This window comes from Budorcas taxicolor, chromosome 5 (assembly GCF_023091745.1).
Source record: "Budorcas taxicolor isolate Tak-1 chromosome 5, Takin1.1, whole genome shotgun sequence".
Lineage (NCBI taxonomy): Eukaryota > Metazoa > Chordata > Mammalia > Artiodactyla > Bovidae > Budorcas > Budorcas taxicolor.
The window spans coordinates 2374197-2391875 of record NC_068914.1 but is presented as its reverse complement, the minus strand read 5'-3'; the positions used below and the strand labels follow the sequence as shown (position 1 = coordinate 2391875).

General features: G+C 45.4%; 1 protein-coding gene across 1 annotated transcript in view; it reads right to left on the bottom strand.

Moving 5' to 3' along the window:
* Positions 1 to 15795, bottom strand: part of ERCC6 (ERCC excision repair 6, chromatin remodeling factor) — a 64298-nt gene extending 48503 nt beyond the window's left edge. Inside the window, exons 1-4 of the mRNA XM_052640286.1 lie at positions 15374 to 15795; positions 13478 to 13598; positions 11519 to 11630; positions 6014 to 6725 (exon numbers count right to left, since the gene is read on the bottom strand). Of these exons, the coding sequence (XP_052496246.1) occupies positions 6014 to 6725; positions 11519 to 11630; positions 13478 to 13598; positions 15374 to 15795 (1367 nt within the window). The remainder of the gene's footprint in view (positions 1 to 6013; positions 6726 to 11518; positions 11631 to 13477; positions 13599 to 15373) is intronic.
* Between the last annotated feature and the right edge of the window lie 1884 nt (positions 15796 to 17679).

The window sequence follows — 17679 nt, the reverse complement described above, 5'->3', positions numbered from 1 at the left end:
ACAGTGAGGACAATTTGATTTTTAAAAATATATTCACGGCCCCAAGCTGGGTGTTTAATGCAGTTTGCATTTCTGCGGTGCAATAGGTTTTCTCTTGCAGACAGCTAAGAATCCCACACAGATTAGTCTAATTTGCTAAACTGAGATGCTCGGTGGTTTACTTTTCTTATCTGCCTTTTTATGGTCTATCTGGGTGGACTTAATTGGCACATCTGAGCAGATGAAATACCCTCAGTTAGGAGTCCAGATCTCACAGAGTAAATTAAGACTGATGCAGACAATTATGCACTGGAGCTGAGGACGAGAGGTGTGTGTAGAGCACGAAGGAGAATTAGTCTTCATTTGTGTCTTAGCTTCGTCATTTAAAAGAAGCCAAGATGCTCTCTATGAAACCTCCTTAAGGGAGTTAACTTTTTCTTTTGTTTAAAATATAGATTACTACAAGAAAAGAAAAAGGAAAAAAATATAGAAGTTTATCTCTTAAGAAAACAATTAACTCCCAGAAACTGATGACAAGAACTGTCAATAAATAATTATAGTTTATGGGTCAAATCTAGATTAAATTTTAACCAAATTCAGATTTTTAGAGATCAAATGATTAGGGTTTTTTTTTTTGTTTGTTTGTTTGCTTGCTTTGTTTTTAAGGCACAAGCAAATCAGGCTCTACAATGTAATTTGGCCTTTGCCTAACTGCGACCTGAATTTAAGTGCAGTGCAAACAAAAATCTAACTGAAGGATAAACATGGGACAATCACAATGCAAAGGGATTGGCTCTGGACAAGAGGAAGAGGCTCTGTGAAGACAATAAAATGCAGACAGAACAGGGAATGTGGGAGGCACAGCCTTCAGCACCATTTCAAGCCAGGGCTGGAACCTGCAGAAGTGTGAGGTTGTCCTCATCAAGCCACGGGAGAAACTGATCACTGAGGCCAGGCTCTTCTGGGTCCATGGCACCAGTCCTGGCTGACAGGCCACTCCCTCCAGACCCAAACCACCCTCAGCTCCAGCCCAACCCCAGACCACTCCCTCCTGATCCAAACCACCTTCAGCTCCATCCCAACCCCAGACTTCTCACTTGCTGCTACCCTGGGCGAAAGACCTCAGCTTTCTCGGCTCAGTTTCCCATCTCCTAGGGGGCCGTGAGGACTAAATCACTGGGCCCACAGAGACAGCAGCACTGCCAAGTGGTAAGCATTCACTAGGGTCAGTTACCTTAGTTCTCACACAACCTCCTCCCCTTCCTCCTGGATGCCCCCCTTGCTCAGGCCTCCAAATTTCGAATCCAAGAGACTTTTTTCAGCATTTATCCTCCTGGACTTGACTCCTCTTGGCATCTGAGAATAACAATAGCCCTCCCCTTCCAGAACTAGGCATGTATACAGCCAAACCCTCCAAACCAGGGTCCAGCTCAGCCCTGCCACAGAAGCCGCAGTGCTCAGGGGAGGGGTGATGAGGACACCATTTTCCCAGACAATTCAGCTGTGTGGAGGCTCCAGATATTCTGTAAGATTTACACAATGAATGGAGTCATCTGACTTTTTAACTCCAAGCTATTCACATGAAAATAAAGTTTAAAATGTGATAAAAGAAAAACCTTTAAGATTAAAAATGTGTCAGAAACCAGTTTTATCAACGGGTACCATGACTATAGGTCCGGGTTATACCACACCATGAGGAAAATTCTATCCCCATCCACATCAGACCTGTCCAGCTTTCTAGACATCCCAGCAACCTCCCCAAACCTTCATCCAACTGACCTGGGTTTGGGGTTTGGTTTCCAGTCCAGGGAAGCAGGGCTGGCCATGTCCTGATTCTTGGCACCACCGTGTGGCCATATATAAACATTGCCCATTTAGCCGGTGAGATCATGGGCAAGTTGATAAACTTGAAAAGGCCAAGATAAAGTGTACACCCTGCTATAATTATAACATGTGACAGATATATACACATAGGATCAAAGACTGGAACGAGGGACTTCCCCTGCAGAAATAATGTGCCCCCAAAAGGAAAGCAGTACTTTCCTTTTCAACGATGCACTGAAGTTTGAGGGTAAATGTGGCAAGTGTTTTAACCTGCATCCTCAGGTCCACATCAAGGTATCTGGACCGTTCCACAGACGAGGCCCAGTGCTGGGACCAACCTCCCCCACAAAATCTCCCCTAAAGCACCTCCAGCTTATTTCATTACACTCTTCACCCTGGTAGGTCCCATCTGTGCCCCTGTTCCCCAGAACACTGAAGATTCCTTGCAGGAATGGCGTCTTAGAATGGAGTCGGGCATTCATGCAGTGAGAATAAAGATGAAGCAATGGAGCTGACCTCCTATCTCAACTGGGAGATGAACCAACTACACTGAGGGTACCAGGACTGATCATCTGGCAGGGCAAGGTGCCTGTATGAAACGTGTGGTCTTCCAGGCCACTCTGGACTCCACCTGGGACACATATCACCCAACACCGAATGTGTCTAATTTCTATTAAGTGCTTGGCCCCGGGAGATCCTAGATCCTAAAACAGTGGATTTTACGGAAGACTTCACAACTGAGAGCCATACCCTAATGGAAACTTGAGTACCACAAAATTAAAATAAAACATTATGGATGCTTTGTAAGATCTGTTAGCACTGACATGAGCAGGAACCAGCAGAATAGTTGCTTCTAAGAAGTGGCCCATGCATCCCGGGACAAACCAGAGCTATGAAAATCAGGGAGCACCACTGAGGGGACAGCCTGCAAGCACAACAGGACAGAGAAGAAAACGGGACAAAAATGTGGCAAAGGCGAAATTCACAGACAGTGTAGAAGATGCTGAAACTTCCAAGACTGACCTGAAATCTTGGGCTAAGGCAGAGAAAGTAGGGTTGTAAGTGCTATTACCCAGATCCAGAAACTGTTAAGCTGTAGAAAAGGTCTGACAGGGTATTCCTGCTGAACATCAACTAAAATCAAAGATGCCTAGTTAGGACTAACCTAGGGCTAATGAAAGATGTAAGACTCTCCAGTTGAGAGAACTAAGCGGGTGAGATGTCTAGGAATCATCCACTTTTACTTCTAAGAGTTCAAAACAATTAGCATGGTTATCATTTAAGCCCTGTTACATAAATACATATAATTCAACACATATTTAAGTTCAAAAGGTACCTGCCCTGGACATAGATTTCTAAATTCTAACCATTAGGAAAAACTCATTTCCTATGTTGTAAACTAGCTGTTGCTGCTGTTCAGTTGCCAAGTCATGCCCTACTCTTTGCAGTCCCCATAGACTGTAGAATTCTCTGTCCATGGGGTTCTCCTGGCAAGGACACTGGAGTGGGTTGCCATTTTCCTCTCCAGGGGATCTTCCCAACTCAGGGATGGAACCTGCATTTCCTGCGGATCCTTTGCCACTGAGACACCAGGGAAGCCCCCTGTAAACTACATGGGGCTTTATTCTGATGATCAATCAATCATCAAACCAGGCTATTAATAAGATAAGAAATTCTAATCTTTTTCTTCACTCAAGGGGCTACCACTACAATTTCAATCTGTCTACAAAGATCAACAATAAGAAATAACAAAATACAGAGTGACTGGCAGTTTTTAAATACCCTTAATATGCTTCTCAATCAGGAGCATTTTGGTTTCTTTTAATATCCCCCAACCCAAAGAGTACCAAGGGAGATGTAATATAAACATTTAATGCAGGTATCTGCAGTTCAACAGTTATCTGCCTTAATAACTGTAGCTATAAAATTTTAAGAGCTATAGTATTTTGGTGGCAATTAGAGTTATTGATATTTCTGAAACTCATCTGAGATTCTACTGTAACTTGAGCAAAAACTGACTTTCTGATATGGCTTTGGATATAACAGTTTTACATTCTTAACATTATTAAGAAAAACTTATTGCCATGAATTTAAACCCACATTTAAAATTCAATCAAAACAAACTGCTCTTGATCAAAATACTGATATACTTAAAATACATTTAATATTGACTCAATTTAATGGCAAGAATATTCATTCCACTTACAATCAATATGGTGAGATTAACACTTTTATTAATTCTCTACAGTCAAGGAAAAAACATGCCACTCACTGTTCAAGAGTATTGAGCAATACCCCTCAGACAACTCTACAAATATGGAACACGCAGACCAACTGCAAAGCTGCAATGAGAAACGGCCAATATGAAGCCACTCCTCAGCCCTGTCTTGCATGTAAGGGATCACTGCAGCGTCAAGTGTAAGGGCTTTCTGAAAGACCTGGATCTAGGCTGCAGGCGCTCGAATCACTTATGAAAAGAACCATGCCTCCTCTCCTAACAGGTTAGGCAGGGAATATGGACATGCGCACATCCGTGTGCAGCAATACAGATGAGGCACGTCAGCAGCTCTAAACAAGAAGGAAAGACTATCAGGCCAATCTTCATTCTCCAATGTTCAGTCCAGTCCAGTTCAGGCGCTCAGTCGTGTCCGACTCTTTGCGACCCCATGAATCTCAGCACTCCAGGCCTCCCTGTCCATCACCAACTCCCGGAGTTTACTCAAACTCCTGTCCATCAAGTCGGTGATGCCATCCAGCCATCTCATCCTCTGTCGTCCCCTTCTCCTCCTGCCCCCAATCCCTCCCAGCATCAGGGTCTTTTCCAATAAGTCAACTCTTCGCACAAGGTGGCCAAAGTACTGGAGTTTCAGCTTCAGCATCAGTCCTTCCAACGAACACCCAGGACTGATCTCCTTTAGTTAGTGGGAAGCTACAAAATTACAATAAACTAGGTCTCCCTACACTGAGGAAAAGAAAAAACTGTTGAGGATTGGGAAAAAAATATCCTGGGAGCAAATATTTAAAAAGTACTCTGAAAAAAAACCCGTAACCTGTTAAGCAGATTCTCACATCCCCTTGAGTTTCTCAGTGCTCCTGGCTAGCTAAGTGCTGAGACTTGAGCCACACAGCGCAGTGCTCCATGAGACTCAGTGGACGCTGCAGTGTGCCAACTGGTTTTCATGGTTCACAGAAAGTGTGTGGCAACAGGCAATGCTGACTCCACAAGCAGAAGTGTCCACCCTCCTTTTATCTTACTTACGCCAGATACTGACAAAATCATGGAAGTGAGAAGCCAGTTAGTCTCTAGCACACACACAAAGAAGACAGTGGGAAGGGCATCCTGGACATTCGAAGCCCATTTCTGGCACTGGAAGGTTTAAATTCTTTAAACAACTACTTTTTTAAGACAAGGAAGGAGGGACTGAGGAAAGCAATCTTACTTTTTCATACACTAAAACTTAAAACTTCAGCTCTCTGGGCTTCCTGGGGGCGCGAGTGGTAAAGAACCCAGCTGCCAGTGCAGGAGACATAAGAGACACAGGTTCAACCCCTGGGTTGGGAAGACCCCTGGAGGAGGGCGTGGCAGCCCACTCCAGCATTCTTGCTTGGAGAACCCTGAGCACAGAGGAGCCTGGTGGGCTACAGTCCACGGAGTCACACAGAGTCGGACACAACTGAAGCGACTTAGCACGCACACACATCCTCCTGAAATTACTTCCACCCAGCAGACACCACACAAGCCAGCCTCCTCCTCCACCCAGCCTTGTGGCAAGGCACCCAGCTCTCCAAAGGAAGGCACACAGCTCCTCCTCTAGTCCTCTGCACGCCTCTTGACCCAGCCTTCCCCTTCGGCTTTTCTTCTTAGACTTGCCCCCAAATCTGAATGATGACCCAGAAGTAGAAACATCTTGGGTCAGCTCCACTGAGGATTCAGGGGCTCTGATGGTTCTATCGCCGACTCAATGGGCATGAGTTTGGGTAAACTCTAGGAGTTGGGGAAGGACAGGGAAGCCTGGTATGCTGTGGTCCATGGGGTTGCAAACAGTCCGACACGACTAAGTGACTGAACTGAACTGATGTTCTATTGGGCTAAGGCTGCAGGAAGTCCAATCTTGGGATGAACAGGGGTCTAACACACTAAGCTAGGCCAGAACTCTTACTTATTAATAAACCTGCCACCTACAATAAAATACGGCCCCCATGGACTGACCTTAATCGTTGCTTATAATAATCTTCGTCTCCATCGTCTCGGCATCTCACCACTTTCCGACCTCCTCCCATGCCTTCAGCTTCTTCCCCAGAACTTGGAAAAAAGTCATCATCAATCCCCTGTACGGTGACCTTCTTCTGCCGTTTCCGGCGATTGAGCACCAGCCTCTGCTCCCAGTCGGCGCCCTCCCCGGGCAGGTCGGCGCCCACCGCCTCCTCCAGCTCCTCCTCCGTGGGCAAGTACTCCGACTCTTCACCCTCAGAGGCCCCCTGTGCCTGTGGTCTCACATCACAATCCCAGGGTTTCTCTCCCTTTAGCAATCCGACCTGCCCCTGGCGCTGAAGAGCCCTCTGCTGGAGTTTCTTGATGTGTTTCTTCAGGCGCTTATCTGTTTTCGACACAACTTCGCCTCTCTCGTCTGGTTTGTCTTCACTGAGCGCTGAGCTCAGCTCAGGAGTGGCCGAGGCCGAAGCTTTTTTAGCCGCTCTTTTATTGCGAGCTTGCTTCTTTCTTTCGAAGGACAGTTTCGCTTGATCTGCCAAATACTTTTCAAAGCCTGATGCTTCGTTGAGCATTAGTTTTCTGGGCTTTTTCTCCTGCTTCTGAGGGATTTTGGTACCAAAAGGTGTCATCTGACCAGTGCGGACGAGCTCTTCCCAAGCGGTCTCCTGAGCGGGCATGAGCATGCTGCCAAGGCAGGACGGCTCTGCTTCTGAAAAAGGGACGACAATGCACTGGGTACTAACGTGAAACTTTCCAGGAGAACAAGAGACATGTGTGCTACTCAACACATAGATACAAAAAAAAAAAAACACACACACACACTGATGTACTTACCATACTATATATAAAGAACACAGTGAAATCTACTCCTACTCAAAAAGGTAACTTCTCAGTAACTTTTCCCAAAATACTGCATTATAAATATGCTTTCTGGGCATCCAAAGACAGACCAAGTCATATGTAACATACAGAGAGGGAAATTTTGCCATGTTTCCTTATCAAGTAAAGAGTAGTCCTTGAACAAGCAATCTCCCAAGTTTGCACATCACTGCTAACACCAGCACTGAGAGGGACTTAAATTCAAGAGACAGCAGGACTGAAAACAGAACTCTAAAGAATCAGCATGCACCTAAACAGGTTAGACATAAACGGTGGCTCTGCTCTGTTCAACAGGAGAGCCACCACGTGGCCATTTAAGTTACACTGAGAATTCATTTTTCAGTTGTACTTGCCACATTTCAAGAGCTCACACGTGGCTACAGGCTACCATGCCAGACAACACAGACAGCATTTCCGTTACTGCAACTACGCCTACTGGACGGCACCACGTTAGATGCATAAACTGACTGAGGGACGAACTAAAATTGGAAGTTATGCCATAATAATAGAAAGCCACCCAGAAATCATTCGTCTTTCATCGGCTGAAATCAATCTCTAGCAAAATTACTTTATCCACAGCCAAAATGTCAAAGGAAGTAAGGCTTAATGGGAAGGAAACCATATTCTAAAATCTATTCTCTCACAGGCCAGTAACACCAGCGCAGTTTTTCATTAAATGCACACTAAAGAAAAACGTACATCAGAAAGTGCAGAAATCCTAAGTGCACAGCTCAGTGAATTTTCAGAGAATATACCCATACACACCTGAAGAATAAAACAGCAACCTACTGCAGTATTCTTATCTGGAGAATCCCAAGGACAGAAGAGCCTGGCGGGCTACAGTCTACGGGGCTGCAAGAGTCGGACCCGACTGAGCGACTAAACCGCCTCGATGCTAGCATCCAGCTCAGGGAGCGCGAATCGCCAGGACCCCCAGAGCTGCCCTTCATGGTGTCTCGCAGCTTCTAGCCCACAGGACACTGCCTGACCTGGTAACACTGCAGATAAGCTGGGCCTGGCATTGAACTCGGAAATGTCTGTGCTTGTGTCTGGCTTTTGTCCGAAACTGTGCCTGTGAGTCGCGCCTGCTGTTGAATCCGGCTGCGGTCGGCTGGTGCGCACCGCTGTTGAATCTGGCTGCGGTCTGCTGGTGCGCCTGCTGTTGAATCCGGCTGCGGTCGGCTGGTGCGCACTGCTGTTGAATCCGGCTGCGGTCGGCTGGTGCGCACTGCTATTGAATCCGGCTGCGGTCGGCTGGTGCGCACTGCTGTTGAATCTGGCTGCGGTCTGCTGGTGCGCCTGCTGTTGCTGCGCAGTCCTCTACCATGCCACCCTACCACCACGTCTCCATTCCGCTGCTGATGGACACGTGGGTAGTTTCCAGGCTTGGACTGCCGAGGATAACGCTGCTGCGTGTATTCCAGGACACGTCCTTTGGTAGCGCTATGTATATAATTCTTTGGGTATATTAAGCTTTGGTAGACAACACCAGACATTTTCAAAGTGGTTCTGTCAATTTTAGGTTCTATTAACAGTGTTTCAGAGTTTCAACTGATCCATATTCTTGCCCTTCCATTTTAGCTATTCTGGTAGGTGTGTGGTAGTACCACTCAGTGGCTGTAATTTATATTTCCCTAAGTGACTAATGAACTAGGGACCATCTACACAGATTTGCTATCTTTTGGGTAGCCTCTTCTAAGGAAAATGTCCAAATCTTTTGCCAATTTTTCTCACAGGTGGTCTTTAAAAGGAAGGAAAAAAAGGTCTCTAGGAATTCTTCATACATTCTGGACTCAAGTCCCTGGATTAACACAGATACTGCAAACATTTTTTCCCGTTCTGCAGCAGCTGGCCTTTTCCCTCCCTTAAATGCTATCTTTCAGCAAACACAAGACCTTAGTTGTAATATGGTTCATTTATCAAATCTTTTCCTTTACAGTGAGCATTTTTGTTGTCTTGTTAAATTTTTGCCCCAAGATCATGAAAGTGTTTACTATGTTATAACATAAAAGCTTTTTTTATCCATCACATTGGAAGAATCCATCTGGAGTTCACTTTAGTACGCTATGTAATGGGCCAATCTTCATCTTCATGTGGATTGACGCGGCACACTTCGTGGCAAGACGACCCTTCTTCACAGCACTGCACCGCGACATGTATCAGGAATGCAAGTGGCCACACAGGGGTGGGTCTGCCTGCTGGCCTCCACTGTGCCCACTGGTGTGGGGTCTGCCCTTACGCCACCACTGCACTGCTGTCTTACTTACTGTAGCTTAATAACGGGTCTGGACAGTTCATTCTTCTTCCAAGATTGCCGTGGCTACTCCCGACCCAATGCATTTTTATACAAATTTCAGAATCAGCTTACTAGCGTCACTCACCTCAGCCTACTCTTCCTGCCCTACACCCTCTCCCTCAGAAAACTCCCTGAGGTTTATACTGGGGGGGAATGGAACTACAGCAGCATAGAGCTGACGTCATTACAATATTGTATCTTCCATCTATAACCATGGTGTATCTCCCTCGTTTGTCTTCTCTCAATTTTTCAATGACATTTTGTTGTCTTTAATGTAGAGAGCACCAAAGAAAACTACTTTTTTAAACTAACAGTTATTTCCAGGTATTTTGATTTTTATTATAATTGCCATCTATACTAAATTTTTATTTTTTACTTTTGCTCATATGCAGAAATATGAGTGATTTTTCTATACGGACCTGGTGTTCAATGACACTGCTAAATTCACATAGTAATTCCAATAGAACACCCACTGATTCTTTCGGACTTTCAATATGATGACCAACCCCACAATCGGTAAATAGTGACGGTTTTCTTTCTTTTCTTACATTACTACCCGACCCAGTGCAACGTGACAGGAAAGCTGACAGCAAGCACCTCGTGTCATCCCAGATCAGAGGAGCAAAGCCAACTGTTGCGAAGTTTATCCCACCAAATTCCAGGGAAGGGATCTTCAATCAGATAATCTTCACAACGACTAAGAAACGGGTCATTATGTGGACAGCAGGGGAAAGGAATCTCAGGAAAGCACGAGAGATGAAGGTCTACTACGCATACGCCCATCTCCAGACAGACTTGGAAGGCTAAAGAATGTAGCCAGGGTCTACACCTGGGCAGTGAAGAGCTGGGTGCGTAAAGCCTAGACATTCTGCTCTCCTGCCTCTCCAGACAGGGCACAGAGCACCAGGGGGACGGGAGGCACCCCAGAAAGGATGGAAGAGGAAGGGTGGCAAGAGAGACCAGGAGTCTTAAGTGTTGGCTAGAGCCCCAGTGGAAACAGATAATGAGAAACAGGCGTTCAGAAAAAGGGAGAGGCCGTAAGTGGACAGCTTTGTAAGACACTAGAACCTAGGTGGCTAGAGAAGCCGTAGGGAAGGGGTAAGATTATTTGGGGAGACGCAGTATTATAAAAAGAGGGCTCAGCAAGAAATTCTGAGAGTAATTACTATTTAAGATAAGCCTAGAAAATCTGGTCAAAAACAACTAAATAGAAATGGTCAGAAGGCTGAAAGGAAAACCAGCAGAGAGACATGGCTCCTGAGAGTCAGGGAAGTAGCAGCTGCTATAGACAGGCCAAGCGGAGCTCTTGGATTGGGGGAAGCAACAATTACCCCGGGTCAACTTTCACCAAACAAATAATAGGAAGCAAAAGATAACAGCAAGTTATAGGCGGCCAGGTCAAGAGAAAATTTTTTACCAATGAGAAATGACAGCACTTCAGCAGCAGGGAGCACTGGTCACAGGCCCAGTGGGTCCCGTAAGGCAATGCTGGCTAACATTTTCCCATCACCCCAATTAAATCTTCACAATTCTCTGCCTCACTGAATGGAGCCAGCACAAAATATGTGCTTGAAGGGCTTAAATCTGTATTTCAACTGGTAAATAGCTGAACAGCTACCAACAATTTCCAAACACACACACACACTGACACTCAAGACATTTCGTTTCAGAGCTCATGTATCTTCCCAAAAGGTTTTCCAAATGACACCCATCCAGGGCAGTGATATAAGCAAAATCATGGCCATGAATTAAATAACCTGAATTAAGATGCCTTAACAACAGAACTGATGGTTAGAAAGCCTGTCAAATAGGTCCCAAAAAGATTTGTAAAAGCAATTCTATGAATGCTGACTGATGATACTGGGTCAACAAAATATAATTCAATCAAGATGTTAGGTGTCTTTATGAAGTTAATTATACAAAATGTTAAGATTTCTAATTTATTAAACGTAATACTAAATGGGCACCAGGAGCCTCTACCAGGCTGAGTTAAAAATTTACTTCCATTCTCTGAAGCACCGAAAGACTTATAACTCGTTTCTTCTCAGTTTCTCTCTCTCTGAACAGTCTCTATCGAAACATCAAAGAGCTGCTAAAGAAAGATAGGCAAATACAAACAAGTTATAGTAGACCAAGGTTAGGCTTAAGATTAGGGTTAGACTAGGTTCTACAGGTGTCGAGAATAAAATGTCCTGTGTTTGTTTTGACAGTAAGCAAATAAATGTATTTGTCCAAACACCCAGGCTGGGGCTGAAGAGACACCCTCCACTGAGCAGAGGCATCAGGCAGTGATTCGCAAACAGAGACGCCATCCCCAGGACCCTCACCTGCATCCTCCTCCTCCAGACTGCCGGGGCCTAGTTCCACCTTCACCTCTGCTCCTCCAAGGATGGCCTGGAGGCGTTTCTGTTTTGCTGTGATCTTCTTCAGCTGTTGTTCCTTAAATGGTAAATGTTGAACACAAAAAACAGCAGTGAAGTGATTAAATACAAAAGGCAGCATCAAAAAATTTTAAACACTTTAATCAAGCGCAAAATAAAAATAAAACACAGTGGCCATATGTTACTATTACTACAGAGAAACTTCTCTGAGTAACTGCTACTTTTCTCGCAGGAAGTAGCGTGTTCCCCCAGGCAGCGCCGTCCCCACCCTCCTGACTGGGTGGCGCAGTCTGCTACTTGCTCGGCACCTAAGCCCCATGTGCCTGACCCCACTGACTTGGGAGGTGGCGCTGCTCTTCTTGGTGTCCCCATCACACACGGGGTAAATCACTACATTTGGTTCTGACCTTAGCAGCCAAAGGGCTATGGGGTCAACAGGCTCCATGGCAAAGAAACGCATCAAAGTTCCAACGGTGGAACAAGCCAGCCCCCCGATGATGCACCAAGTTTGTGACTGTCCTTTGCAGCACACCACTCAATCACAACATTTGAAAATGAAATCTGTTTTGACAGACCCTCTTACTCTGTCCTCCCTGGGCCCCCCTTTGTCTTCCTCCTACATCACCCGAGCTCAGCTATGTGGCCATTCCTAGGGACTCCCCAGTTAACGAGGCCTGTGGTAGGTGGTTCTTCTTTCCAAGGTCAAGAATGTTCAAACAGCAGACATGAGCGTGGGGCGAGGGGCATCCTGATTATGGACACCATGTTGTAACGACTTGTAATTTGTTTTATCTTGCAGTTTTTTTCTCAGCAAATTCTCATTTAAAACAGCCTGTCTCTGAACAGTCTTTCTCTAAACATCAGAGAAGAGCTACAGAAAAATAGGAGTAGATAACCAAGTGAGACTAGTACCTAAGCGGTCCTCGCTGCTCTTCGAAACTTCAACCCACCAGAAGCCCACTGTTCACACACTCCCACAGAGGCCAGATGGTCCCCTGTCTGCTTTGGGGAGACCCCGGCTGCCTCACTCCACTGTAAGCAACGACCAGTGAGCTGCTGCTACGCAGTTAAGTGAGGAGTCAGCGTGGCGAAGACCATGAACCGGTGAGAGGAAAGCAAAAGGAGCCAAGGCTACCGAGACCCCCAAAGGTAAAGCCCAAGCAGGCGTGGTGAGGACCCTACTCGCTGCAGTGAATCGACCGCAAGCTCAAGGCCATCTGTCAGTCACTCTGGACGGCAGCAACAGAGTGACTGAAACCAGTCATTTCTGCCTCCTGCCACGTTGTTACGGAGTGCACGCAGGTTCTAAAGAAACGTTTCAGACTCTATAAGAACAATGTCAAAAGTAATAGACACTTCCCTAGCCTTAAGTCCAACAACCCTAAGTGCAGGCCAGTCAGTGCGGCTGGGTGGCAGCTGAACGCCTAAGGCCAGCCTCTTAGAAGAGAGCACGTGAGTGTCGGGGGTGGGCAGGAGCGTGCTGGCGGGAAAGACGGTGGAGACAGTCAGCACAAGCAGGAGCCCAGCAGGAAGAGCGCAAGTCCACGCGAGGCCAGACGGCGTGAGAGGCTGGCGCCGCGGAGGGGCCTCAGCTGGGGGAGAGAAAGCGGCGACGCAAGGGGGCCACGGAAGTGCGTGAGCGGAGGCGGAAAGTCAAGACAGGGCACTGCCTCCCAGCTGGGAAGGGGCCTGCACATGTGTGTATGCGTGCTTAGAAACACTCTTGAAACCGAGGATGTTAAAGGGAAACAGCCAAAACATTAAATGCATAAAAGTTAATTCTCTACTGTAAATCTGCTCCACATCTTCAAGTACTTTTCAGAAATACCTATTTCCTAAATATTACATGAGCTTAAATAATGACTTTTTCCAAAAATCCAAGACTTAAGTGTTTTCTAGAGTCACCTTGTTATACTTCTGTCGTTTTACAGAGTCTAGCTTCCTGTTGATATCTTTGTTGGTGGCAGCTTGAGGGCCAAGTTGTTCAATAATTCTATCAATCTGCCTTAGGGATGTCGTACATGACCTGAAAAGTAAGAGAAAATGTCTATTTTCCACTCTGGTAACATTTTTTACGGAATAATATGAAAAGAGGAATGCTAAAAACATGTCCCTTTTACTTCTCATTAACTACAAGACAAAAGAAACCAAACCAGACTAACACGTTCTCTTTGGCCACTAACAGAACTTGAAGAGCTGTTACAAATCTAAGACGACTGCTCATGCTTTTCTTTTTAATCTGACTAATTTTAATCTGCTTATTCCCATTTGCAAACTGATTCATTCATTCTATAAGCATTTTAAGTGTCTATTCAAGGGACTACGAAAAAATGATGGGCAATGTTGTCCTTTTATATGAAAAAATGCATACACTTTTCTTTAAGATGATTTTTTAGAGCAGTTTTAGGTATACAGAAAAACTGAGGAGAAGGCAGAGATTTCCCATATACTCCTTGCCCCAAATATGCACAGACTACCCCATGAGCAGCAACCCAAATATGGGTTTTTAAAGCCCATTATGGGAGTTTCCCGGAGTTTGGAAAAGTACTAAACATATTTAAACATTTTCTAATATAAATCAGACATCTGTGATAGTATTTTTCTTTTGCATGACTAGAAGACTTACTGCTATATTATTACACTTTGTAGTACAAACAGAAAAAGCCAATTTATAATAGACTGCTCCTAAAATAGACACAGAATTGCAACTCCCAACTTTCAAAAGACAAATTCAATATTTACACTTGTGTAATTTGCTGTCTGTGTCCTTTGTGGATTTCAGCAGAAAAGATGTTATCAATGCAACTTACTGTGGTCTTGGCACCACGTGTCACCCTCTCTCTAGCTTTAGGCAGTCTCATGACCCTGCAGCACCCTGCTCTGTCACCTCCGCAAGCAGTGGACACATTTCCCTCGCACCTGAAGGTCAGACTACAACTACTGGAGAACACCTGCTGCTCAAGAGGCTCAAAGAACACACCAGAAAACCGCTGGCAGAAAACAGGCCCTTTGCATGCCAAGAGGCCACGGTGCCCTCCACGGGGGGCCAGCAGCTCCATCCTCTCCCCTCCCCCCCTCCCACTGCTGCCCCCTCCCGCTGCTCCACCCCTCCACCTGGCCTCCCCTTCTCTTCCCTGCCTGCAGCACACTCTGCTGAGAACACTGGCTATGGGGGGGCAGACTGGCAATGGAGCGTGAGCTCACCTCAGTCTTCTGCCCCCTCTTTCAACCCAGATCCAGGCCTCTCCACAACCAACGCATTCTGCTCAGCACAGCCCAGGTCTGTTTCTCCTCTAAAGCGTAAGTGAGCCTCCATGGAACTTCACCTTTCCTTAGACAGCCAAAAGTACAACGGAAGAAAGGAAAAGCAGGGAGGAATTTCTGTTTCCAGAAATGCAAATCTGAAAAGGTACCAAAAGACTGGTCCTCGCTTCAGGAACAGGAAACTAGAAAGAAATTATAGGATGGGGGAGAGGGCCAGGGGATGTTCCTACTATCTGGAGTAGGACACATCAGATCTTCAGAAACACCTCTCCTGAGAATCATCTGTGCACAAGCTTGCGAGACCTGGGCCACTCAGAACAGCACTTCTCACCAGGACATCATGTGTAAACAAGCAGCCAAGAACTGAACTGAGTAACTACTGTTTACAATGCTAGGGTTTAAACACTGGTCAAGGACTTACTGACTCCATCTTCTGATTAAAGGTTCTATAAATCCCCTCAATTTCTGGACTACCACAGGTATTGTCTAAATTTTTCAGTCGTACGTAAAATCAGAGAGAAGGTGGTCCACACTCACGTGAGGTCGTCCAGGACTGACTGATACTCCTTCTCCGCCTCGGCAAGCTGGGCCACGCGGTTGGCCTCATGGATGGCGCTGTCCACCTGCTGAAGTACCCCTTGCTCCAGCACATCCTGGTCATAGACATCTACACCCAAGCCCTGCAGCTCCAGGGCCTGCGCACTGGGCTCCACCGCCTGGATCTGATGCCTGTCGATGTGCAGCAGGGCTGGCCCTCTCCTGGGAAGTTCCAAGAGACACCCTTCGGTGGAACTGGAGGGTCCATCAGCAGAGGAACAAGAGGGGAGGCTCTGCCCCAGGTCCACGTCACCACCCTTCTCCTGCTTGACTGTCCCCTCTTCACTGCCACTGACACCCTGGCTCTGTGAACAGTCTGGCTCCTGAGTTTGACTTGAGTGGGGGATTCTTTCATTTGGCATCCTCTTCAGACTATCTAAAAGGAAAAAAATTTTCAGCAAGCCCATCAGTTATATAGAATTGTATTTATAAAGTTGAGTAAATATTTTATAATTAAAGCAGACTGATTTCTCAAAAGACCAAGCAATAATCCTCCAATTACATAAAATCAGGTTTCCAAGTATTATTTCTCTTAAAAGAGCACAAACTATAGACCTTCTTGAGTTCTGATAATAATTAAGAAAAATTCCCAGCAACAACAGAAAAAAGGAATGCAGTATCATCAACAAGAACCCTGGGGTAGCCAGCTGAGAAAGCTGGCAACCAGTATCCCCAGCGATGCCCACAGAGACTTCTCCAAATCAAGTGAAGTCATCTCCCTGCTGCTTTCCAAGTGAGCCTCTTCACTGCATTATGGCACAAACGACCTACATTAGAGCTGCATGATCAACCGTGGTACACAGCTCTAGTGACTTAAGAAGACAGACTCGTAGAGAGATTCTCTACAAATCTAACACTACAAACTTTTAGGTTGACTATTTATTCCAATAAGTAGAAACCTCTGAAAAGAGACAATAAATAACACCACTCAAATCAGAACCTCAGTTAGATTAATTAAAAGTCTCAAAAATAACTCCATTTCAATGCATGATTTAATTTCTCACCAACAAGCTGGCAAAAACATGATGACTGATAATCTCCACTTAGGTAAGAAAGAGCCACCTTCACATAATGCTGGTGGGAATATAAATTAATAAAATTCTTTTGGAAGGCAGTTTAGCAATATCTACCAAGATTTAAAATGCACATTACTAGGCACTTATTCCAGAGAAATATTCACATATACACAGGCTACTTATTGTAGCATGTTTAACAGTTTTAAACTGGCATTAAATATTCTCAACAGTACCAATATAAAACCCAAATAAAATGAAAAGCCACGTTGTATGAAGGCATTTATATTGGAAAAAAATGGGTACCCACATCTGTGTGTATGGAATGCATTCAAAATGATCTGAAGATACATACTAAACCTGCAGCATTGGAAGGCAGGAAACAGAAGGAGAAGGTAGGAATAAAGGGGAACTTTCACATTTTACAAGAAATCAGGACCTCCTTGAATGAAAATGTGTTTGCTATATTGCCTGTGGAACTCCATCTAATAAATACTTTTAAACAGATTTTTTTTAAGTGACAGCTTATCTTTTTATTTAACTGTGAATAAAGTCTTTATTTCTATGAAATGTTCACAAGTTCCTAACAAGCTCCACTCATTCCTCATTAAATAAAGTGATGCCAGTGGCCAAGCACTAGGGTACAAAGATGCCAGGAACTTAGTGTTCCCCTGCCCCGAGGGGCTCACTCTCTACTGCAGAAGCATGCCAATGGGGCAGGTCAATAGAGGAGACACCGACGAGAGGCCAGGTGGACACAGAAGGTGGCACAGCGCACTGGATCTGGAGTTCAAAAACCCCAGGCAGAGTTTTGCACATGTGGCCCACGATCTGACGCACATAAGGTGTTCATACGTGTGGAAAGGAAGGCTCAGACAGGAATCTAACAGGTCTGGTCTGGACAACTGAGTCACTGGTGAATTCAGTCACGAAATTTGAATCAGAAAGGAAGCAGATGGGAAGCAGCCAAAGCCGTCCGGCCAGAATGCAGGCAGAAATATGAATCTGGGCTCTAGAGAAAATCTGCACAAGATGTGGAAACAGCAGCAGAGTAAACAGCCCCAGGGATCCCAGGGCTCTTGACGGGGACCAGAGAGTCTTTCAGGGGATGAGAAACAGACAAAGGTTGAAAAGGTTAAACGAGAACAGCAGAGAAAGAAAATTCCTCTATCTGGGGCCCTTCTGATTATTTCCAGGAGAAAGGATCAGATTGGCACTCTATTACTTTCAACA